At 43.8% G+C, this 26654-nt stretch overlaps 1 protein-coding gene across 1 annotated transcript in view; it reads right to left on the bottom strand.

The window, feature by feature from the left end:
- Msn (moesin) overlaps positions 1–25982 on the bottom strand; it is a 74542-nt gene extending 48560 nt beyond the window's left edge. The window contains exon 1 of the mRNA XM_052733145.1: positions 25754–25982. Coding sequence (XP_052589105.1) covers positions 25754–25765 — 12 coding nt within the window. The 5' untranslated portion in view covers positions 25766–25982. The remainder of the gene's footprint in view (positions 1–25753) is intronic.
- Between the last annotated feature and the right edge of the window lie 672 nt (positions 25983–26654).

Genomic DNA, 26654 nt, shown 5'->3' with positions numbered 1-26654 from the left:
AGAAAGTGAGAGGAAAAGTGGGTGCAGGGAAGAAGAGATAGCTCCCTTGGAAGCTGTTTAGAGAGAAGAAACCCTAAGGTATACTCATAGTTTTTCACATTCACCATCCTCTCATGAGCCTAAGAAGACAAGCTTATTCTCTAATCAGGGTACCACATATGAAGCAATGAGAAAACAATCACAGCCAACACTGTGAAACAGAGCTAGGATATGCGCAAGGGCTTGATGCCCTCTGGAATGTACTGCAGCAGAAGGGGCAGGGAGCTGGTAGAGGCTGATCTATGGGTGGCCCCACTCCCTAGTCAGGTATAAAGGCTACCCAGTTAAAACAGGAAGTAGAAAACAGTATTCAATTCCCAAGAGCACCATCCCCAAACTTCCATATAGAGCTGAGGAGTGAAGTCACCAAGTCCTTGGGCTCTTACTCACCAACTGCCTGTAATGTTCCTATTGACTGAATGCCTTTGCCCACAGCATTACTCACCTCCCATCCTGTGCTATTCCCACCCCCACCCCGGCCCAATTCTACAACATGCCCAGACAGTGAACTCACTCTCCAAAGAGAACTACTCATCTCCCTTGGGGCTACTTAGTTATGCTGAACCCCAAACCTTCTTCCAGCACTTTTGGGCTGAGGGCTACAACTCCCATCACCTACATCCTTGACCAAGTTTAGAGAATTCCCAATTGAGCTATCAGGGCCACTTCTACCTCCAGGTACCAAAGTATGAAGAGCCAAGAATAGAATTTTAGCTCATCTCAACTGTATTCATGCTGTATGTCCACTGACATAGGATTCTCTATTCTTGGGTTGTTTTCTTGCAAGTAACAAAGAAAAGCTCCCATTAAAGATACAGTTATCTTAATTACCCCACACTGCGATCCCTCCCAGTGAGCCTAGCTCCCTACACACAAAGCTCAGCTCCTACTGTAAGCAGAGTTGTTCTAGCTCTGCTTCCATTCTTAGGCCACTAAGGTCATGAGTTCAGATCCTCACCACAACTTTTTGTTTGTGTGTTATTTTTGTTTTCTTTTGTTTTGTTTTGCTTTGCTTTGTATGTGGTCCTGGATAGCTTGACGCTCACTATGTAGCCCAGGGCAGCTTTGAACTCACGGCAATCCTCCTGTATCAGCTTTCTTAAGGTTGTGACTACTGAAGATATGCCAACAAACCCGGAACCTCCACTCCTTTTTATGTCTTCAGCAGTTCGGATCCAACCAAAGGCTACACACATGTTAGGCAAGCGCTCTGTGATCAAGCTACTTTGCTGGCACCACGTCTCCCCTTTTTAAACTTTCGACTGAGTCCACAAGGAAAAATATTAAAATGCATTTTCACTAACATATACATGTCTCTACCATCCATCCTTTTACAAAGGATTCTGAGAACTAACTAGTGAATCAAAAAAGTAGAAAGAAACTGGGCATATTAGCACATTCCAGAACTTGGAAAACTAAGGCAGTGGCAAGAGTTCAAGGTCACTTTTAGATATACAGTTAGTGAGTTCAAGGCCAGTCTGAGCTACATTAAATTCTGTATCAAAATAAAAATAAGTAAATAAAAAGTAAGGAGAGGAGAAGAGAAGAGAGGAGAGAGGGGAGGGGAGGGGAGGGGGGAGGGGAGGGGAGGGGAGGGGAGGGGAGGGGAGGGGAGGGGAGGGGAGGGGAGGGGAGGGGAGGGGAGGGGAGGGGAGGGGAGGGGAGGGGAGAGGAGAGGAGAGGAGAGGAGAGGAGAGGAGAGGAGAGGAGAGGAGAGGAGAGGAGAGAGAGGAGAGGAGGAGAGGAGACTAAATCAATATTCATATTCCTACTAAGGTACAAGATGCTACACTGGTTAGGTCTAAGCAAAGGCCAGGCAATTCTCACTTGCTAGTAAGCAGCTCTGTGCATAACAAAGCCAAGTAAGTTACTGGCTCAACCAGATGGAAAGGGCAATTAGCCTTGAGAGGCGTGGTCAGACACTAGCAAAGGGGTGGGTAGCACTGGAAGACAGCTGCAAAGCTCACCATGCCAGGCCCCTGGCAGACAGAAAACAAACAAACACTGTAGCAGGTGGCCAACCCCACAAAGGCCTCAAAAGCAAGAATTCTCTCTAAACTTCATTGTTTTAACTTCATTTTTGATCCAAAGTTGTAAGAGATTAGCGGCTACTGGAATGGGGAAAGGACCAAATATTCAAAAGTGATTTTTCCTTGCAAATCTCAGAACTCTGGCCTAACCGTGGCTGAAGTGCAAGTCCAGGCCTTTATGAAGCAATGTTTGTCCCCCTTTCCCACATGGCACCCTGCAGAGTCCAAAACTCATCTTCTTCTTCCTCACCTTTGAAATCTGCCCCCATGACCGTTTAGATAATCTTTACAGTTCCTTACCCACTTTGAGCCTTGATTTCTCTATAAGAAGAGTTAATTCCTAACCTGCTAACCAGAGAAAAGTTAGTATCAAATGATTTATTAAGAACAGTAAGGGGGTGGGGCTTTACAACTACAAAGCATACGGCAAATGCAAAGAATTACCATCATTTGTGATGATGTTATTTGTCTTGTCTAGACCATCAATGAGAGAGCTGGGGATGGATGTATCTCAGTTGTTAGAATGCTTGGATACCACCCATGAAGTCTCTGGCCTCCTTTAATCCCCAACTCCACATTAAACCAGGTGGTGGCATATGCTGTTAATTTCAGCACTAGGCTATATGAGACCCTATTGATCTAAAAAAAAAAAAAAATCAGACACAGGGTAAAAAAGCAAGAAAGTTGGGGACATATGAAAATACTTACAGAGCAATAGCAGAAAACCCGAAAAGGGGTGTCTAATTCATATCTGACTTGCCTATTTTAAATAGGGAACTGATTATAAAGCAGACAGTTGCCTCCTAAAAGAAGAACTCCATCTTGGCTTCCTAACCTTAGAATTTCCCTTTCTGAGCTGCTCAATAGCTAAAGAATCTTGCTTAAAAGGAGTCTTAATGGCTTCCAAGATTTTGCGAGCTTGGCTCTTCAAACTAAAGGCTGAATCCCAGTAGAGTATAGGGAGGAATTACTCAAACCTTCTCTGGAACACAGTCCGTACAGAGCACACTTACACAAGGTCTAGGTTGCCTCCGTCCTAATTTCTACCTCTTAACTTTTAACAACAAGACCTGAGTTCACAGCCTAGAGGGGTAGGCCAGTGAGGGTACAAGTGACTACAAAAGAAAAGCCTATTGTAGCCCTTCTTCTAGATGGTAAAGTTTGTCACTTTCTTTGTGATTAAGGTAAGTTATCAGCATCAATTAAAGATGGGTTAATAATCCCAGTACTTGGGGGACAGAGGTGGGAGGATCACCAGAAGTCTAAATTGTGAATTCCAAGGCAGCTGGGGTTATACAGGACCCCGTTTTTAAAAACAAACACACACACAACATGGGGTTCTGTAGCAATCACAATCTAACCACTTTACACTGGAAATCTGAGAGAGCATATTTACTTGACTAATTACGTCTTTTTTGTACTATCCCTTGAAAGAGCCAACAGAGTTTACATGCCCTATGGTCCCATGGCTTAGGACAGGCGGCAGAGAGTTCAAAGCTGATGATGCAGCAATGCCTCATTGATCCCAAACGGAGGACTATGAATAAGCTGATCCAAAGTGAACTTTCTCTGATAACTGAAGCTTACCCTTTTAAATATCATAACCATTCCTAATGGAGAGCTGAATGTTTTTCATCTGACATGCTCTGCCGCCTTTGTCAACACAGTCCATTAAAACATGATTGAAACTTTTCTGAGCGCTTGACTCCTACATGCTTGATTTTTCTACAGAGCAAACAGTTGAGAGCTTTCCAATTTGATATTATCCAACTTGCCCATTAACTCTGAGGCTAGCATGATCATCCTCCCCTTACCTATAGGAGAATACAAAAGAGAATGAGGTTAAAGGATTACCCTAAGGTCACAAAGACAATATAGAAGCACTGACCTTCCCACAAGCCTGGCCCACAATAAATGTCAGGTGCTACCTTGGATGTAAATTTTTTTATTAAGAATTTTTTTATTCATTTTACATACCAATCACAGACCCCCCCACCTCTCTCTCCCACCCCCGATTCCCTCCTCCAAGAAGGTAAGGCCTCCCATGGGGAGTCAGCAGAGCCTGGTACATTTAGTACAGGCAGGTCCAAGCCCCTCCCCCTGCCTCAAGACTGTGCAAGGTGTCCCACTATAGGTAATGGGCTCCAAAAAGCCAGCTCATGGACAGGGCTAGATCCTGATCCTACTGCCAGGGGTCCCTTAAATAGATCAAGCTACACAACTGTCTTGCATATGCAGATGGCCTAGTCCAGGCCCATGCAGGCTCCACAGGTGTTGGTCTAAATTTCATGAGTTCCCACTAGTTTGGTTTGATTGTCTCTGTAGGTTTCCCCATCATGATCTTGATGCCCCTTGCTCATAGAATCCCTCTTCCCTCCCTTCAACTGGACTCCTGGAGCTTAGCCTGATGTTTGATTGTGGATCTCTGCATCTGCTTCCATCAATTACTGGAGAAAGGCTCTATGATGACAGTTAGGGTATTCACCAATCTGATTACTGGGGTAAGCCATTTCAGACACCCTCTCCACTATTGCTAGTAGTCTAAGCTGGGGTCATCCTTGTGGATTCCTGGGAACTTTCCTAGCACCCTGTTTCTTCCTATCCCTATGATGTCTCCCTCTATCATGGTATCTCTTTCCTTGCTCTCCCACTCCATCTCTGTTCCAGCTCAACCATCCCATTCCCTTATGTTCTCATCCCCCATCCCCTACCTCCATCACAGCTAAACAACAAACCACATAGATGCCCATCTAGGGTTTAGCTCTCTCACCTGGCATTTGAAAGGCCATAGATTTAATCCCCAGCACATCACACACACACACACACACACACACACACACACACACACACACACACACACCCCAAATCCCAACTCATGGTTCTTTCTGGGCATGGTGACACACCACAAACCTGTAATCCTAGCACTTGGAAGTTGGAAGTAGGAGAATCAGGAGTTCAAGGTCAGTCTTGGCTACATAGTGAGTTCTAGGTCAGCCACAGCTACTTACTAAAACTGTGAAGGCAGGAAGGCAGGCAGGCAGGGAGGCAGGCAGGCAGACAAGAAGAAGGAAGAAACGAAGAGAGGAAGGAAAGAAGGAGGGAGGGAGGGATGGAGGGAAGGTGGGAAGGAAGGAAAAGAAAGGAGAAGGAAAGATGAAAACAAAAATACCCTTCCCTTTCTCTTTCTGGGAAGTGATCTCAGACCTTTGCTTTCTGTGCTTCACAGGAAGTCAGAAAGTTCCAATACTCAGTCTGTAGGCCACTTCCTGTTTGTCTAAAGGGGAAGCAATAATGCCTACAGGGACCTGGAGGCCCAGCACAACCAGGGTCAACCTCTGGTGGAGGGGGCTGCTAGATTAAAAGGAGGGCAAGGTGAAGCTCTACTCCACTCACTGTGGAAGTCTGGCAACTGAAAACGCAGGAGCGAGATGGGCCTGCCCCAAGTAGGGAGAAGGAAGCCAGCATTTCTGGGAATTCTGCTTTTCCTCTCTTGGCTTGGCATCTTCAAATGACCAATATTCTCAAATTAGCCAGTTTCTAAGACTAGGACCAGCAGCAAATAGCCTAGATTTATTTGTTTGTTTGTTTGTTTGTTTGTATTTATTTATACATCTGTGTTTCACGAGCTACCATCTCCCTCAGCTGGTTGACTCGGGCACATCTGAACACTCTGCCTGCTTTTCTGCCACGTAGACAAGATCCCTAGTATGAGGGCTCAAAAGGGGGAAAGAGAGAAGACTTCATTCTGTTTCACTGCTAATTGACAGGCCTTCTTACTGGTCTGCTTTAGAGCAGTTGAAAGGCAAGTGCCCACCATCACACATACAGATGCACTTGGTTTTGTTTCCTTCATCTCACACAGCTTCATCTTCCGGAAGTCTTCCGAGAATTAACCTTCTCATTTAGCTGCTGTCTAGAAACAAACTTCTCCAAACCGGAAAATGGCAAAACAGGGAAGAGGCCATTTTACGCATAGGAACATGAGTTTCCTTGCCAACATGGATTCCACTAAGACCATTTAGATACACATGAAACCACCGGAACTTCTTTTCCAGGATGAGCATAGAAAGGGAAGCAACCATCAATATCCTTTGTTGCAGAAGAAAGGTCCACAAATCCCCCTGTCAGTACACCTTTTCTCCTAAGCAGACAAGTGCTCATAATATACTTTTTAGTTCCCATTTGATAAAGAGTGTGGGCCATGCACAGCATAGCAGCTCAACCTTGCAATCCCAGCACTGAGAAGGTGGAGACAAAAGGATCCTAAATTCAAGGTCATCCTCACCTACATAACACATAGGAGGCCAAACCTGGACTACATGAGACCTTGCCTCAAAAAAAAAAAAATGAGGGCAGGGGCTGGAGAGATGGCTAAGCAGTTAAGAGCACATATTCCTATTCCAGAGGACCCGAGTTTGGTTCCCAGCAGACGTGTTGGACAGCTTACAACCACCTGTGACTTCAGCTACAGGGTATCCAATCCCCTCTTCCAGACTGCAAGGTCATTTGCACTCGCATGCACATACCCACACAAAGACACACAATTTTTTAATCAAATATTTTAGAAAGAAAGAGTAAACATACAGGCTCTATATATGTACAGAGTTCCACCTAATTTCTTAATTTGCTTATTAATATGCCCAATTCAAAATGTAAAACCTGATTTGACAAGATAACTACTCTATGCCTAAGGAGTTTTTCCCTTAGCTATATAGAAACAAAGCAAGTTGCAGAACAATACAGATTAGTGCAACATGCATGCTTAAAGGTTCATGTGTGAATGCATTTAAAATAGTCTACATTTTAGCAGGCTGTAGCAGCACACACCTGTAATCCATTAAGTGGAAGCTAAGGTAGGAGGATGAAAATTTCAAGGCCAGTCTGGGCTTCATGTAGAGACTTTGACTCAGTAGGTAAAAAAAGAAGGGGAATGAAAAAAAAAGGAAAGTTCTCGTCTACATTCACACTGGTTAAAAGTGGTCCTCTCAGAAGAGTAGTCAGGCACGGAAGACAGACTTCACCTTTTTCAGTTTTGTCTTTCTTTTCATTTGTTTGTTTGTTTGATTGTGAGGGTATGATAGTTTGAGTGAAAATGGCCTCCATAGGCTCATAGAGAGTGGCACTATTAGGAGGTGTGGCCTTGTTGGAGGAAGTGTGTCACTGGGGGTGGGCTTTGAGGTTTCAAATGCTGGAGCCAAGCCCACTGTCACTTTCTCTTCCTGCTGCCTCAGGATGCAGATGTAGACCTCTAAACTACCTCTCCAGCACCTAGTCTACCTGCACACCACCATGCTTCCTGCCGTGACAATAATGGAGTCAACCTGTGAACTGTAAGCTATCCTCAATTAAATGTTTTCCTTTATAAGAGTTGCCATGGACATGGTGTCTCTTCACAGCAATAGAAACTCTAACTAAGACAGAAGGTCTCACTAAGTGGCCTTAGCTGGGCTGGAATTCACTATGTAAACTAGTCTCTTCTTGACTTATAATCCTTCTGCCTCTCCCTATGCCTCTGCAGTGCTATATTTGCTATATTTACAGATGTACACCACCACACCCGGCCCTAGGTTTACTGTTTGTTTGTGTTTTTTTTTAATCAAAGCAAATAATGTAATCATTTCATAATGAAAAGAATGGTGGCACACACCTTTAATCCCAGCACTTGGGAGGCAGAGGCAGGTAGATCTCTGTGATCTTGAGACCAACTTTAGCTACAGTAAGAATTTCAGGACAGGCAGGGCTACACAGAAAGACCCTGTCTCAAAAATGAATGAACAAACAAACAAACAAAGGAAAAGAAAAGTATGAATAAACAATCCACATCTGTGCCTATCTATTTGCCTGTGATCCTAGCTACTCACTGAGTGGGCTACGACAGCAGAATTGCAAGTTCAAGGCCTGCTTGGCCTTCTGAGAGAGTTTAATTTAGTGAGACCTCCCAAAATAAAAAGGATGTATCAGGCATGTAATACCAGAACTCAGGAAGTAGAAACAGGAGGATCATAAATTCAAAGTCATTCTCAGCTATAAACCAAGTTTAAGGCCAGCCTGGACTACATGAACTAACTCAAGAATAGTGTATAATAAAATAAAAATTAAAACCAGAAAGAGCGCTAGGAATGTAGTTTAGAAATAGAGTGCTTGACTGGCATATATGATGTCCTAGGTTGAATTCCTAGTACTGCCAAAAAGTAAAGTCCCAAACTGTAAAATGAAGACAATCTATATTTAAATCTATCCTACCGTCTACGTCTATTAATATTCTTGGCACAATGTCTAAGCTCAGCACTGTAAAACAGATGGGAAAATTCCTTTAAACCCAAATGGGAAAAGTCCCTTAATAATAAGGTAACTCTTGGGTGTGGTCGCACATGCCTTTAACCCCAACCCTTGGGAAACGGAGGCAGATAGATCTCTGTGAGTGCAAAGCCAGCCTGGTCTGCATTCCAAGTCCTGGGCCATCCAACACTGCATAGTGAGACTATGTCTCAAAAACAAAACAAAACATAACAAAAGCAAGGTAACCTTCAGAGGCTCTATTTTATGACATGCAACCTTACCTACTAAGCTTAACACTATGCCTTCCAATGCTACCCACATCTCTATCTTAGAACTGAATGGGGGAAAAAAACTTCTCTGCTTCCCATAAAAGAATCCAACTTTGACTAAAACATGCCCAAATCTGCAAAGATATGCAGCTCTGGGCTCCCAGGTAGCTGTGGAGTTGACTATAGTAGCAATTACTGTTGGGTCCTCCAAGATGACCTCCAGGGTTTCCCTGTTATCCAACCCATCTAAGCCTGGCTCTGCCCTAACCTCTCCAGACTTGATTACATAATTCAGTCCTGCCTACTGGCTCTGCCATAATGAGCACTACACATACCAAAAAAATTTACACTAGGTAATGCCTCAAATATGTACTCTACAGCCAAATTCTGGGCTGCTCCACAAAGGCAGATTGAAGCGCTCACACAGCTGCCTATGAGAATCCATTAAAAGTTTTTATTTCAATATTCCCACTTGGAATGAAAACTACTGTGTGAAGACATGGAAAGGAGGAGTGAAGTTGACTATAATCAGGCTGAACACTCACAGATAAATAGGCACTCTAAGGTACACAAGAAGGACAATGCCTTTCCATTCCTTGGCACTATTACATTCCACTCTGCCAGGGCCTAAATTAATCTGTGCTAGGTGCTTTCCAGTAGACTGGAGATCTTTGCTTGCTGGCATATCTATTTAATGAATACTGAATGTATCTATTCAACAAATATTTCTTGAATATTTAGTCTCTGTCAGTCACTATGCTACAGAGACTATACAATGCACAGTAGGAACCAATCGCTGCTCTCATGAAGCTTACACTCTAGCGGGTTCAGCTTGCACTCTAGTATAGCAGTTCTTAACCTGTGGGTATCGACCCCTTTGGGATCGCATATCAGATATCCTGCATATCAGATGTTATGATTCATAACAAGAAAAACATCACATTTATGAAGTGGCAATAAAAATAATTTTATGATTGGGGGTCACCACAATATGAGGAACTGTATTAAAGAGTTGAAGCATGAGAACCACTGGTCTAGTAGTTTCATCTAATACAATATGAAGAATATAATCCTGAGAGTGGTCTCAACTTCAAAAACAGTTTTTCTGCAACTGACTTAAGTACATGACTTTTCTGATTTGCGACAGGGTCTCACTTGTGCTAAACTCAAACTCAATATATATCTGAGTATGCCCTTGAACTTCTGATCCTCCTGCATCCCAACTGCCTAACTTCTGATCCACCTGCATGCCAACACTATATGTGTATACCACCATGCATGATTTATGCAGTGCTAGGGATCAAACTCAGGGCTCTCCTAATCAAACCCAGCACTCTACTGAGCTATATCCCCAGCCCTATGTTAACACTTTGAACAAGACCCTTCCCGCTGTGTTTTACAGTTGACCAAGATATTATCCACGGATTAAAATAATGAGCTTTTATACAAGACAAAAAGTCCTAGGGTAAAGTACAAGTTTGCAAATAACCAAAACAGCAGCAAAAAGCCGTGTGCAGTATATGGTAAAGACAAAAAGCAAGCTATATCAGGAATATCTATCCAGAGCTAAGGGATGTAGCTCAGTTGATAGAGTATTTGCCTAGCATGCACAAAGCCTTAGGCAAAATCCCCAACATAAACCAGAGGTGGTGGCACACGCCTGTAATTCCAAAACTTGGGTGATGGAGGGAGGAGGATCAGGAATTCATGGTTACCCTTAGTTACACACAGAGTTCTGGGTCAGGCTAAGATAACACCCTACTGAAAAAAAAAAAGAAAGAAAGAAAAAGAGTATCTATCCACCAAAGACCTTGAATTTGACTTGGATGGTTCCCTCTTAAACTGTTCGCCCATAACTGTTGGGATGAGCAGGCTTCATAAAACTGTATAATCAGTGACAGACATAAAAATGTTCTAACAATACATAAGAAACCTGGGCTAGGAGACCCGGAAGGGTCCTAATTTCACCACAGCTTCTTTAAATACTTCTACCTTTATCTAAAAGAGGGTTAGGAACCCTTCTCTAGCACCACTCACCTCCTGCTAAAGAGCTAAGGGAAAGGGAGCACCTCCCATCCCAGCTACTTGGAGTTATTCTTGAGCAGGGCCATGCTGGGCCAGTTGGAACCATGTTGGACACACATTCTTGTAAAAAGAACTAGGCTATGAGGTTCCTGTGGGGGCCTCAGAAAAGCTGTAGCATCTCTGCACTCAGAAAGGGATATGACAGGATACACACAAGTGACAGAACTTTAAGAGGCTGTTTAGTAGCAGGACACGGTGATTCACGTCTACAACCCCAGTATTTGGGAGGCTGAGGAAAGATGATAACTTGTAGGAGGCCAGTATCCTGTTACACCTAATGAATTGCAGGCCATCCTGGGTTATAGACTGAAATCCTGTCTCAATAAACCAAAAAAATAGACACCAAAAAAACAAAACAACAAAAAAAAAACATGGTGGAGTGACACAGTGAACAAGCACATGTTATCAAGACCGAAACAGCTTGGCTTCCTATGCACTGACTCAGATCTTCTTCATTATAGCTGCTAACACACCACTATACCACGTGTGTGTATGTGTGTCTTTTGTCTATTACCAGTGCCTCCTATGTGTCATGCAAGGATCCCTTACATATACTGCTGCTATTTCTCCCTCTCTAAGTCTCTTGATGACTTAAAACCTTTCAAAAGGTTTACCCATGCTGAGTATGGTAGCACATACCTAGAATCCTACAACTCAAGAAGCTAAGGCAAGAAAAAATGGTCTACCCGGGCTACACTGTATGTTAGGGCACCTTGGGCTACAGAGTGACATCCTATCTCAAAACAAGTTGGGCATAGAGACTTATGGATAAGGTGGTACAGGCTTAGAATCCTGCACTAGGTAGATGGAGACAGGAGGATAAGGAGTTCAAGGTCATCCTTGTATCCTTGACTACATATTGAGCATAAGGCTACAATGGACTGACAGTAAGACATCCTGCATCAAACACACATTTTTAAAAGAGAGAGAGAAATTTTGTGTTATGGAATTATCTTTTTGTGCACTGTGAAGATGTGTCTTTGCCAGGACGCCTTCTGATTGGTTTAATAAAAAGCTGAAGGCCAATAGCTAGGCAGGAAGAGGTTAGGTGGGACTTCCAGGCAGAGAGAGAAGAGGAAAAAAATCTAGGAGCAAGAGAGATGCCAGAGGACACGGAGAGGAAACAGGAGGTGCAAGATGGAAGAGAGATAAAAAGCCATGAGGAAAAATGTAGAATGACATAAATGGGTTAATTTAAGTTATGAGAGCTCGTGGGACAAGCCTAAACTGTATGCTAAGCTTTCATAATTAATATGTATCCATGTCGGGTTTTTTTGAGAGCTGGTGGCACAAAGGAAAGTCTGACTACAATTTTGTATGTCTCTAACAATCTCCATCTGGAGATAGCCACTTCTTGAGGTAAGGGGAGCTAGAAGTTTTAAACGCCCAAGTTTACTGAAGTAAAAAAAATCTGGAAGCTCAACATGTCCACAAAACATACAGTCACTGGATGGAATTTTATAAAGCCATTAATTAAAATGTTCTCTTTTTTTTTCTTTTTTTTGAGTTCAGGTGTCATATACCTTGAAGCAAAGGGTGATCTTGCACTCAGTCCTAGGCCCTGCACCAACCAAATGATTGGGGATTCCAGCATATAACCACTACACCCATCTTATGCAGCACTAGGGACCAAACCCAGGGCTTATTTCATGCAAAGCAAGCACTCAACCAATTGAGCTACAACCCCAACCCCAAAATGTCCATTTTAAAAAAAAAACAATGACCAAGAGTAGTGATGTTCATCTCGATTCCCGGCACTTCAGGGCCTGAGGCAAAACAATTTCCCCAAGTTCAAGGCCAGTTTAGACAACACAGTAAATTACAGGCCAGCTTGGAATATCAAGAATACTGAGAAAATACTGAGAAAAATAACCCTAAATGTGCATTTATCCAATCAGTTTTTTTAAGTGATGGGTAAAGAAGTAGGCATTCCTATGTACAAATCAATGTGCCATAGAAAAGCTAAGGTATAAATGTAACATATGACAAGAAATATAAATAAGAACTAATATGTTGAAGTTCGTTTTTGAAGGATTGTTCTCTGTGTGTGCTAAACATATGCCATGGGGCACTTTACAAAAAGAGGAAATACAAAAATAAGGCCCATTCTTCTTCTGTTTAACTGTACATTACTTTCCTTCAGTGACCTGCCTGCCTACCCTCTCTCACCAAAAGCCGTTGTGATCTACCACTCGCAACTGGTAGATCCCATATGGAGACCATGGAAGAGTGAGGAGCTGCCAACCAAGGAGAAGAAACTGCCTTTATGACCCAGAAACCATTCCAGCTTGATGCTGGGAAAGAAACTTCTTCCAAACAGCATTATCCAGCTTTCCACACTGTAAGTCATCAGTAGGTAAACTGCCTAAGAAAATCGTTCCTAAAAGGAGGAAGACAGTTGCCAGTACTGCAGAGTCCATTTAGTTCATGCTCAGGGCCACTTTCCAAAAGGCTAAGATATAAGATACAACATGGGATTCACAAGCCAGTACTGGACCAAAAACAGAGATGATAGGAAGTAAAAGCATGTCCTTTCTTAGGCTCTATCAATGTAACATACTTTCACAACAGCTTCATAATTTTATCACCTTTGATCTGTAGGTCTAACAATATTCACATAATGTAGGATCAGTTGAAAGCCCAACACTAAGCATGGAGGGTATATGGGAAAAAAAAAACTCCCTGGCTAGAAATTATTATTCTTCGTTCCACCCAATGCCACACATAAAAGTTTTCCCTCTACAAGGGCAGCAGAGACACCAGTGACTCAGACAAGAGGAAATCTTAGTAATTTAAGGCCCAAAACAAAAGTAATCCCATAGCCCCAAAAAGGCCGTTGTATGAAGAGAGGGGAAATAAGACGTCATTCCCAATCAGTTTGGGTTTGTTTCTTGGTCATCTCCTTCCTGAGAGAAGTAGGGGCTTCTATTCTAGAGTCAACAATAACCAAAAATAGCCAGCGACTCTAGGCTTCGGGGTGGATAGAAAGGCTGTGCCCCAAGTTCACTGTCAATAGCTGTTTCCCCAAGTCATTGGCCCACAGTAGAGCTCCTGGAGACACAATCTGTTTACCTACTGATATCTGGGGGAGAAACATCTTCAATGTTATATTAAAGGGGACGAGACATCTTCACTCACTGTTCTCTGTTGTTACACATCATCTTTCTATTCTCTTTAAGAGTAAACACATTATCAGAGTATCTGTTTCACATATAAAGAAATGATGGTTCATGGAAATTATTTGTCCAAGGTCGCCCAGGCAGAGGCTAAAATCAGATATCCTGATTCAACCTAACTACTGCTCCCACTGTACAATTTCTACTAACAAGCAGGAAGGGGTGTCAGAGCACTGGAGGATGACTTAGCCATCGCTTGCTGTTCTTGCAGAGGACCGGGGTCAGTTCCCAGCACCTGCATGGTGGTTCTCAACCATCCTTAACTCCAGTTCCAGGGGATCTGATGCCCTCTTCTGACCTCCTCAAGTGCCAGGCATGCAAGTGGTGCAGACATACAGTCAGGAAAAACACTCATACACATAAAATAAAATTTAAAAAATCTGAAAAAGAAATTTTAAAGCGGGGAGGGGGAGCGGGGGGGGGGGGGGGGACGGACAATGAGACCAGTGCCTGAAGCTTTATGCGTCAAAAGCTCTAGTCTTCTAGCCTAATCTGAGGACTGGGAAAAGGAGGCAGATGGACCTTTGACTCAGCTCGAGAAAGCCAAGGGAAACCTAGGCATACAACAGGCACATGCCAAGACTTGGCCTTATTAACTGGAAGGCCTTCCCTACTCCAAAAGAATACTTTCAGATGCTGAGAGCCCTACCCCATGCCCTATGCCTTTTCAGGCCAAGCAAGACCACACTTAAGCTGTCAGAGAACTTGGTAAGAAACTAAAGAGGGGTAACTATGCAGGGACAAGAGGGCAAGAAAAGATAAGAAAGCAGGGTGGAGAAATCACAGTCATTCCAGAACTCACTCTCTCATCCTTCTCACTTCCCATTCCTCCTCCTCTTGGGCTCTAACTAAGGAGAAAAGTTTCCTGGTAGCATTGCAGACACTTGAGGAAGGCAGTCCCTGTTCTGAAGAACAGGAGATTAGTTGAGGTGAGATGGGCATTTGAGGGGGGCGAAAATAGCCAAATAAGGTTACTTGACTCGTAGGGAATCATGAGGAATGGTTCCAGAAGGTGACATCACAGGGAGGAAGCCTTTAGTCACTGGTTTCCTCTGGCAACTGGCCTCTGGCCAGGAGGCAAACTCCCAATCATAAGAAAATGCCTAGGTTATTGCAGAAAGGCAAATAGGCTAAATTGTTCCCAGAGCCACCTCAAACTCTTCATGAACACTCTCCAAGTACCCTGAGGAGAGAAGCAAAGTAACCCTGAAGCAAAACGGCCAATATTCTTGTATGCTAGATTCACCGTGCCATGCCCAGGGACCAAGGGCAATAAGAACCTGGGGAAGGAAGCTCTACGTTTTCATATTTCTGATGGTGCTGATATTCTCATGCTGGAGAAAAAAACAAATCCAAGGCAAAAGTCCATATAATTTTTGGTTTTAGTAAAATAACATTTATAGGTTTGTCAGTCTCTCATAAGTATTTACTATGATGGTTGAGAAGATATTTAGCTTATTCTAAACCTTTGAAGATAGCAAAGACTTACACAACCTAACTAATGACAACCCTAACTAATGACAGTCGTACTGGATGTTCCCTTGATACTTCCAACCCCATCTCACAGATTAATTAAAGATTATAACAATTAAAAAAAGAGCCTTTAGGTGTACTTCATCAAATACTCAGCCTGCGATTTTTGAAAAAGGACTGGACCCAGGGATGGGGGTAGACTTTAACAAAATGGTAAGAGAAGAAACTACTTCAGCCATCTGAAGAATTACGTGGCTTTTCCAGGCTTGGTGGCACATGCTTTTAATCTCAGAATTCGGGAAGCAAAAGAAGGTAGATCTCTGTGAGTCTGAGGCCACACTGGTCTACATGGTAAAACCCGATCTCAAAAAATAATAATAATGAAGCTTCATCCATCTTTCTAAGGGAGAACAGAACTAAAGAGAAGAAAATGCTGACCATGCTCCATAGATAAGCTTAATTCCCTCTCACAGGTATTGGCTCCTATTATCTCCCAAATACATAACCAGGATGTAATTTTTCAGGACTCTTCTTTGTCCTGTATCACAAAATGCTCAAACCTCAACTCTTCCCATGATTTGCCTCAATCAATACCACATAAATTTTCAGTCACATAAATTTCCTATCAAATTTCCACAAGTGAAAAATAAATTTGAAAACAGTATTAAATCTGCTATTTCTGTTGTCAGGCATACCCAAAGACCAGTACTTGGGAAATTACCCAAAATCTTAGTCTCCAAATTCAAGGTGCCCATGCTATAGGTAGGCTCTGGTCAGAAAGCATCATACTCCTCTAGCTGTCACAATCACGCACTGAGAACTCATCCCTCTAATTTTCCCCAAACACCTCCTCTCCCAACAAAGTCAATGGGAGAATAGAAAGTCAGTCTTCAGTGAGTTCCATTTCTTGGCTTACTTCAAACAGAAACATGAAGGAAGGAACCACTTTTCCTCATGTGTGCATGTAGGTGTGCATGCATGCATTTGTATTTCTGCGTGTGCACACTTGCCACAAAATTCACGTGCAGGGCCAGGCGGTGGTGGCGCACGCCTTTAATCCCAGCACTCGGAAGGCAGAGGCAGAGGCAGGTGGATCTCTGTGAGTTCGAGGCCAGCCTGGTCTCCAAATCGAGTTCCAGGAAAGGCGCAAAGCTACACAGAGAAACCCTGTCTCAAAAAACCAAAAAAAAAAAAAAAAATCCACGTGGAGGACCAGAGAATAACCTCAGTTATCAGTCCTGGGCTTCCACCTTATTTAGGAAAGCACCTCTCTTGTTTCTGCCACTTTACTCCAGGCCAACTGGCCCATATGCTTCCAGAATTCTCCTCTCTCTACCTCCCATCTTGCAGTAGGAGCTCAGGGATTGCAGCTGTACCCTTAATATGGGTTCTAGGGATCCAAAATGAGGTCCTTATGTTTGCATAGCAAGTGCTTCATCCACTGAACCATCTCCCAGAGCCATTTAGAAACCTACTAGACCAAGAAAAATAACAGATTGTATTAGAATCAACTCACTCAAGTTTCTGGAAACTCAAGGTACAGTATCCTTCATAGACCTTTCAAAATGTTTGCCAATGAAGAAAGGACTATTTCAAAAGGGCACTGGCTTAAGATCACCTGACTTATACCCTTATACAAAAGTCCTATCACTTTCCCACCCAGAATAGTCACTGTGTACTCTTTAGGTCACCACTAATGTCCCAGGAAACTCCTTATTAAAATCTATAGAAAATGCCATACGTGTGATTATAAAAAATACATGCATGGCATTTTTAAATCAAACTATTTCTAAGAATGAGTTGGGCCTAATCTCCAATTAAATGGGAAACTTGTAAAGGCATGAATTGTATTCTCTATTCATTGTGTTTATATGCTTTACAGTAATAGTAACAATTCAATAAATTATGAAGATGAAGCTCCTAGGAGATGGTTGGACATCTCAGTAATAATTGTGATGATGTTTATATGACACTGTTAGATATTAGGAACAGTTACAGCACTTTGTATAAATCATCTCACTTAATCCCCACAACAACCCTATGAAGCAGGTATTATCTTTAAATTACAGTTGAGGAAAATAAGGTTCAGATATAACCTAGTGAGGCATGTTTGTTCCATACCTGTGGCTATTTAGGAGGCCAAAACAGAGGGACCACTTGAGACCAGGAGTCCAGAGACCAGCCTGGGCCACCTACTATGACTCCACTCAAAAAAAAAAGTTCAGATATGGATGGCAGAACATGCCTGGAATTCCAGCACTCAGGATGCAAAGGTAGAAGGCTAGTTACAAGTTCAAGGCCAGCCTATTCTATAAAAGAAGACCTTGTTTAAAGCAAAACAAAACAAACAAACAAAAAACAGAAGTGAAGGACCAGAGAAGGGGGATGGAGATGGAGAAGGGAAATTCAGACTCTAGAACCAGGCAGCTTGGATTTGAATTATAGCTATGGGACTAATGAGTTATACCTATGGTAAGTTACTTAGCTCCTTTTCCTTTTAGTTCCGGGATGGAACCCAGGGTCTTGTGCATGTTAGAAACAACTCATTGGTCACATAACTGGAATCTGAGTCCAAGCAGTCTAGTCCTAGAGTCTGTACTTGTTAATACAATATCCTTTCTAAGAAAGTCTGAAATGTCATTTTTTTTGGCTAACTATCTTCCCCAGACTTGACCCACTAGCAAAGCACCTAGAGGTGAGTGTTGAGAGCTGAGGTCAGTTGACTCCAGACTACATTGAAATGGCTGCTACAGCAGCAAATATTGTCATCAAATTAGAAAGACAAGTTCTATAGTATTCTTCTAATGCAAGAGACAGGTCAAGCTTGAATTCAAAGAGGTCAGAGCTTGATAGGCATGGGGGTATAAGTCCATATTCCCAACACTTGGGAGATAGAGGAAGAAAGGTCAGAAGTTCAAAGCCATGCTCGATTACATAGCAAGTTCAATGCCAACCAGGGCTCATGAGATCTGTTTCAAAACATAAAACAAAATACAAGGGCAGTGAGTTGGCTCAGCCAGTAAAGGAGCTGGCTATCATGCCTGATGATCTGAGCTCAACATGGTGGAAGGAGAGAACTGACTCTGGCAACTTGTCCTCTGACCTCCATACATGCCATAGACAATGCCACATGTGGGAGTGTTCACGCACTTGCACACACGCACACGCGCACACAGAGGGGCGAGGGATCGGGGAGAGAGAGGTACATGCACATAAATAAATACTTTTCAGAGATTCAAAAAACTCAGTCTTGGTAGTGATCACCTTTAATCCAGCAGTTGGAGAGGTGGAAGCAGAATTAGCAAGGTCATCATCAACTACATAACTAGATCAAATTCAACCTGGACTAGAAATCCTCTTTGAAAGAAAAATATGACTCTTAGGGCAGTGAGGCCTAGTCTCAAGCAGAAAAATGAGCAAACAGCCTCTCCTCAGGTCCCTTCAACCATCTGTCTTCTACCACCCTTCACAGTCAAGATAAAACACCTATCTAGGAAGTGCTACGGGGTTCCCAAGAAAAGCCCAGGCCTTGAACCATCTCCTTCGTTAGAAGTCCCCGGGGATTGCTGTACAGTCACTAACATGATGGTCACGTCACCCCCAGCTGAGTCATGAAACACTAAACATCCTCCCTTATAACGGCATCAGGCAAGATGTCATGACCCTATTATCAGCTCACTCAAATCTCTACCTTATTGTGGGCTTCAGTGTCCTCATCGAAACTATGAAGGCTGAACTAGAAGGCCAGCTCAGATTTTCTGTAGCTCAACATACTCTTGTGGGAAACCATGGTCATCCAAAAATAATTAGATACAGTGAATCTTCGGGCTGAGGAAGCTGTGGGATACTCCAAGTGAAAATAAATTTATTTGAAATGCTGCACCCCATAGTACCTAGTTCTCAGCTCATTGGTAGTATACACCTTAGAAGATTTGTCTATCTTCACCATCTTCTTAATATCTACCAATACATCTAACTACTCAACTATATTTAGAAATAAATTTCAGATAAATCTTTATAACTTCCAGCTAGATGTGGTAGCACATGCCTGTAATCCCAATACTTGGAGATGGAAGTAGTAGGATCATCCTCCTCTACACAAGTTCAAGACAAGCCTGGGCTATGTGAAACCTGTCTCAATAGAGCTTTCTCTCCCCTCAAAAAGGAACCTAGCATCTCCCTAACCTTTCAGTAAAGCTATAGGAAATCTATGATGCAGGCACTGTACAATGTGTGAAGAAAGGTAGAGAAACCTACACGGGTTTTATTTATTTCTTTACGAAGACAAGGTTGTTCTGGTATTCAGGCTGACAATGAACTCACGATATAGCCTAGATTGACCTCAATCTCACAGCCTCTTCCTGCCTCAGTCTCCAGAGTGCTGCAATTACAGGCATAAGCCACCACACACAACTCTTTACAAAGCTTTTCCTGTTTGCCTAGAGCTTTTCAATAAACTTACCACCTTCACAATGAAGTTTCACTTGCTTGCTTTCTTGCCTAAGTGAGGAAAAATACAAGACAGCCCAAACCTCAGAGAAATAGCCTAGAGTAATCATGCCAGTGTTTTTGGCAGGATCTAATGAAGTGAACCAGAAACTCCACATTCTAAACTGGTACTCACCAAACAATACTGCAAAGTATACGAAGACAAGATAATACCTTTCAGCAAGCACTATCAACTCTGTATCTCTAGTACGCTCTGCACCTCCAAGGTGCTCAAATTCTAAAGAATGAAAGAATGCATATGAAAACAGGAGAGCCAAGGCTATATATACCACTGTACCATCAAGGCTGTCAAGAATATCAGTATTAGAAGGGTCCCTACAGTTAACCTGTTGTTGGCACAGGTCCCTTAAGACAAACTGAAAGAGATATTGGGAGCCAACAGAAAGGAATTAGCTAATGGCGCACTTTGAATAACTTTTCTGTTGTTTTATGAGACAAGGTCTCATGTTGCCCAAGCTATATTCAAATTCACTATTGAGTGGGGAATAACCCTATACTCTTATCATCCTGCCTCTACTTCTCAAGTGCTGAGATTATCAGCCTGTACTACCATGCCCAGACTTTCTTCATCATTTAGAACTTTATTTCCTTTATTTTCATTCCATTTTTGCCGCTGTGAAACAACTTTGATGAACACAATTAACTTAAACTAATTCAGTTGTAAATATTTGTACATTTAACAAAATGTTAAGGAAATTGAGACATGTAGAATCTTCCTCAGTCTTCTACTTAATATGACAACATAAGATATTTTAGGAGGCTAAGTAAGGAGATTCTCATACATTCCAGGCCAATCTGGACCAACAGAATTTTTGGGTTTCAAAAACAAAATTTAAAAAGATACCTGCTTAATTTTGTGAACAAACTCAGTCAAGATTTAGAATTTCAGTTATTGGCAGGTGTCTATACATTCACAGAACTTCTTTAAAGGTCCTAGAAACACTTTCAAGAATTTTTTTTTTTTAGTTTTTTTTGAGACAGGGTTACTCTGTGTAATTCTGGCTGTCCTGGAACTCACTCTGTAGACCAGGTTGGCCTCGAACTCACACAGATCCACCTGCCTCTGTCTCCAGGGTGCTGGGATTAAAGGCGTGCAGCACCACCACCCGACTTCAAGGAAAAACTTATATTTGTTCAAATATAAATAACACACACCAAATCTTTAAAAATCAAAGAACATCTCATCTCCTTATATAGAAGGAGAACAAATACTCTAAGTTCAGTTTCACTTTCTATTTCCCAACACCCGCCACCCAAGTTCATGAACTGCTAAACTGACCCCCCAAACTAAGGGTTCTTCTACCACAAATAGAAGCTGGAATTGAAAAGGTTTTCAGCTCTATCAAGCATGAAGTAAGTGGGATGAACAGCAAAGCCAGTCAATTATGAAAAACCATCCTCATCATGACCTGACCAACGGCCAACCCCAAAGAAGACCACCTTTGTACTGTTTGTTTGTTTTCCCTCTTTAAGGACAGAAGAATGAGGTGGGGGTAGCAGGGAGAAAAGGCTGGGAGTTTAGAAAGAAGCACATGACAAACTCAGTTCTTTTTTCAAAGATCAGACAGAGTCAGACCTATCTTCGAAGATCAGAGCCAGTCAGTGAAGCCATGAAAAGCCCAACCCTGATAGTACTATTGGTAGCCAGATCTCCCCCTCCAGGGACCCTGCGTCTAGAAATTCCAGTGGGGGTGGGGGTGAACTCCCAGGAATATAATGGGACCTAAGAACGACTGTTGCCAAGCAACACTATTAGAACAGAGTTCAGAATAATTGTAGCTGTCATCACTTCTCATCCATAGAGAATTAGATTGGGAAGCATGGGGAAAGACCTCTAAATGTCCTTTCCATTTCCACAATCTAGTGAAGCAGTTGGATAAGAATAACAGACCAAAGAAAAGATATCACCCTCACCCTAGAGCTCAAGCTGGTCTCAAACTTACAATCTTTTGACCTCCCAAGAGCTACAATCACAAGCATGAGCCACCATGCCTGGCAACACTATCCTTACAGGCGGCCATTACAGGCATTTAGAAAATAATTCAATAATCAACACCACCCCATCACAGACTCACAGAGCAACCTTTCCCATCAAGATTAACATGAGAGTAAAGACTATTTTGTGCCTCGACTTTTCCTTCCCTCTGCAAGAGATTTTTCATACCATCTACACTTTCACAAAGGGGTGAGCAAATTGGAAAATCAAAAAAAGTGGAGAAAAGCTAGTCACTGTAACACTTATCTGTTATCCTATCATGTGGAAGGTGGGAGGACACAGAGTTCAAGGTCATCCTTGGCTATATATCCAGTTAAGAGCCAAACTGGGCAGCATGAGACCCTGTCACAAACAAAACGAAGGACATGGCTCCCAGGGTGGCTCAAAGGGGAAACCACTTAGCAGACAAAGCTAACCACTTGAGTCTGAGTCCCAGATCCTACAGTGGAGAGAACAACTCCTGAAACTTGCCCTTAACCTCCACTTGTACACACACACCAATAATAATAATAAGTTAAAGAATATTCCGATGTGGGAGAGACTACATAATTTCATCACTGAAGAGGCAGAAGTAAGATGGCCTGCAATCAAGATTCTCTCAAAACAAACCAAACAGCCTCAGGTGGTAGTTCACACAGTAATTCCAGCAGCTGGGAGGCAGAGTCAAGAAAATGGCTGCAGTTAATAACCGATATTTTATAGGCCGCCCAGGGCTACAGAGCAAGAACCTGTCTCCAAAAACGAGAGACATGCTGGGGGCGGGGCAGTGGATGGAGGCAGAAACCTCTCCTGCAACCTTCATTCCTGATCCCTCGCCCCACCCTCAAGTCTACAGGCAGGGCTGGTTCAAGGGTTAGAAGCCTGAAATTCTGCCCCCTATTTGCCAAGTACCACTTTAGTGCCACTCCAGTGGCTCAAGCAATGCTAGGAATGGCAGGAAAATAAACAGTTCTTAGCCCCTGTTAAAGTTTAGCTGAATGCAGACCCAGAAGTTTTCAAATGCTTCAAGCGGCTGGGCTCTGTGGCTGCTATCATGGATGATACCATCAAATGACCACTGATCACTTTTTCCCCCCAGGCCTGCTGATGATCTAAAGCTAAAATCCCAGTAAACCAAACAGGTTTTTCCAAGTCTGACCCCTCAAAGACCTTGATTCAAGTTGTCGTCTCCCTGTTGGTATGTTGCATCACGCATGGTCAGTCCTCCCCTACCATGAGTTTCCTCATCTATACCATGGGAAGAATTCGAATTAGTAGTTGTTCAAATATGGCGGCATATGCCTCAAATCCCAGCACTTGGGCGGTGGAAGCAAGAGGATTAGAAGTTCAAGCCTAGCCTGGGATACATGAGACTCTGTTTCATAAAACCAGTTAAGTAAATAAATAAATAAATTATAACTTCATAAATCATAAAGCTTGAAATAAAAAACTCAACACCTTGAAAATTCACAATCTGGTTTTAGGGAATCCAAGAGTTTCCAAAGTCTTCGGAGGTTTTGGTTTTTTCTTGGTTTTTTTTGTTTGTTTGTTTGTTTAAGTTAAAGATGGGAGTGAAACAGAAAGGGTTTCTCAAAAAAAGTTCATTTATGTTTATTTTATGTGCATGCGTGTTTTGGCCGCATGTATGTATGTGCACCACATTTGTGCCTGATGCCCAAGGAGGCCAGAAGAGGGAGTCAGACATCTGAAACTGGAGTTACAGACAGTTGTAAGCTGCCATGTGGGCACTGAGACCGGAAGCTGAAAGAGCAACAGGAGCTTTTAACTGTTGAGCCACCTCTCCAAGTCCCAGGAAAGCCATTTTAATTTAGAATTGTCTTCTTTCCAGAAGGGAGAGATGGGCTGGTGATATTGTGAAAGCCTGTGATCCTAGCACTCCTAGGGCTGAGTCAAGATTGCTAGGAGTTGGCAGCCTGTGCTACAGTGTAGGACGTTGTCTCGAAAAACATGAAAGACCAAACTTAGGAAACTACCAATCAGGAAACAATCCAAAAAAGGCTTATTTCAAAAGATTTAAAGCTAGGCCTGGCTAGAAAAAAAAATGGCTTTAACAGTGAAATTAACCATGGCTAATACAAAGGAAAGCCTTTGATTTTATACTACCACTCTGTATCTTTCATAGTTTAGAAATGGTTAAGTACACAAAGAGGAGTGGAAGCCGGGGAGTTTGGTGGTGGCTCAAACCTACAATCTTTGCACTTGGAAGGGTGAAGCAGAATGGCTTCCAAGAGTTTTTAAGACTATCCTGGGCTACAAAGTGAGTTCTAGACCAACCTGGGCTAGAATCAGACCTTCTATCAAGACAAACAAGCCAGGAATGGTGGCTGTCAAGCTTGTAATCTCAGCACTGTGGAGGCAGAGGCAGGAAGACTGGCAAAAATTCAGGACCAATCTGCATTATGTGGAGAGTCCCAGGCCAGCCTAAGTTATAGGGCAAGATCCTGCTTCAAAAATTAACAACCAACCCAAAAGCCCGGCACGGAATACATGCGCTAAGAAAACAGAAGGGAAGACTGACTGAGGGGTCGGAAAGGAACCTGCTAGGGGTCTTAGGGTGAAGGACACACAGGAGGGCAGCTGGGGAGGAGAACAAAGGATAATTTCACTTATGGATATACTTTCACAAAGTATCATTTTACATAAGACCATGAGACTTTGTCTCAAAATACTAAAAACTAAGAGAGAAACTTTGTGTTCCTTAAGGACAGAGTTCTGAGAAGCTGAAGAACGACTCAGCAGTTAAAGCTGGGAACTAAACCTCAGTATAGACACAAAGACCTCCCCGTACATATTCACTCTCCTCTCCTCCCAGGGATCCTCATCCCTTCTTAAGCATCCTAGTCACTATCTCAGCTCTACCAGGCTCAGGCACTCTTAGGAAGATGGATGGACTAGCAACACACAACACAGGAGGCCAGCAAGCTCCTTTACCTAAGAGACTCAAGTCGTGCTGGTCATTGGGCCTTCATGAACAAGGACCAGGCGTGACTTGCACAAAAGCAAGCGGAGCTCATTAGTCAAGCACACACCCCTCCCCCACCTCTCCCTACTGGGCATCCGGCCCCCCTAGGCCTCACTCCCTGGAGGCTTCTGCTCTTCTAGCAACAGCCAGTGGGGTGGAGACCAGATCTCTAATCAAGCACCACACTAGATAGGTGTGGCACTCACAGGAGAAAACCCATACCTCACAGAACAGTCCCGAGGGGATAGAGGGGTACTGTGTCTATCAGGGATTTCTTAGAGGAAGAGAAACCTGCCCTCTCTTCCAGTAGCTTGAGTGGGCCCCTCCACAGACTTGTGCCTAGTTAAGGGTTCGCACCCCTGAGTAAAAGGAAGTAACCCAGCAGATGAGCCCCTCTACATCCCCCTCATCTCCCAGGGGAAAGTAGTTTGAGTTGAGGAGCCCTGGAAGGGGGCAGAGCAGGAGTCGGGGAGAAGGGGGGCGGCTGTGGGAAAGGTGGATGGGCGTGCGGGATCCGCCCTGAGCAACTTCCTCTCTCCTCCCTGCTTCTCTGTTACCATGGGGCTCTTCTGGGACAGTGGTAGCCTTGCTCCACAAAGGCGCCAATTCCTGGGCCGGGAAAATGTTCTCAGAAGTAGAGTCCTCTTCCCAGTGCCCAACAACCCCGAGTTTCCACTGCCTCATCCCAGAGGCGGGGAACTGGACCCTGAGAAAGGATGGCCCCTCCTTATCCACACTTCTAGTCCGGACACCCCCTCACCCTCTAGAGCGCTCAAATTAGGACCCCACTATCTTCTCCTTCTTAGGGCCTTGAGGGACCGTCTGGCATCCTCCCCCTCCCCCCAGCAGGCCTGTGGCCAGGCAAGTCGGCAGCTAGGGCTGCCAGGGTCAAACTGGAGCCCCCTGGAGCGACAGCGCCTGTCCCCGGCACTCACCGTCTTCGGCATGGTGGCGGCAAAGGCGGAGGAGTTGGTGAAGTTTGGCTAGAAACTGTCGGGCTGTTCTGAGCGCGCAGTACACTTCGGCAAGGACTCGGGAGAGCCGGGTGCTCAGATTGGGTCCCGCTCTGGTGTCGGGCGACTGCTCCGCTTCCTGCTAACGGGCCACGACTTTGCAAACCCCACCCAGGAAAGAGCCGCCCCCGTTGCGCCGCTCGCTCCTTTATGTGGCCGGGCTTCCGCGCCTCTCCCCGCCCTCCCGCCAGCCTGCCCGCGGCTTCGGGCATCGCCCCGCCCAGCCCGGCCCAGCCCAGTGCAACCACTCCGGCCACGTGGGGGGCCAGGCCGGGGTCCCAAACGCACCCAGAAGGACTCCCCACTCCCCACCCAGGCCCCCTCTGCCCCCTCCCACTTTTCTCAACTGTCCCTAGCCCCTGAAGTTTCGACCCTCAGACTCCACCCCCAGTCTGAGCCAGAGCTTTACTGGGGGGGGGGCCACACCCTAGCAGATGCTTTTGCAGCTCTTGACTGTGAGTTACCACTGTTGGGGAACCCGTTGCCTCTTAGAGCTGCCCAATTTCCTCCCTAGGCATCCTTACTGGTTAGAAAGTTCCCCCTGTATACGTTTGAACTCTTCGATGTGACTTCCAATCATGCTTCATGTAAGCTCCCTGGGAACACAGATCCTCTGCTGTCCATAGCAGCTCCTCAGAGTTTTGCTACTCTCAGGAAACTTTTCTTGACTAAATTGCCTCAGCTCCTCCTCAACACTTCATTCCCCTCTCTAGGGTTCATTTCACCTGTCACGTTTCCTTCTGTATTGTTTGGGCCCCATGTTCTTCAGAATTGAGGTATTTTCCAAATATCTGTCTCCTATGTTCACTTTCTTTCCTCCTAT

Source organism: Peromyscus californicus, unplaced genomic scaffold (assembly GCF_007827085.1).
Source record: "Peromyscus californicus insignis strain IS unplaced genomic scaffold, ASM782708v3 Scaffold_10__1_contigs__length_136768540, whole genome shotgun sequence".
Taxonomy (NCBI): Eukaryota; Metazoa; Chordata; class Mammalia; order Rodentia; family Cricetidae; genus Peromyscus; species Peromyscus californicus.
The sequence above is the reverse complement of the archived record's forward strand: the minus strand, read 5'-3'. Positions and strand labels throughout refer to the sequence as shown.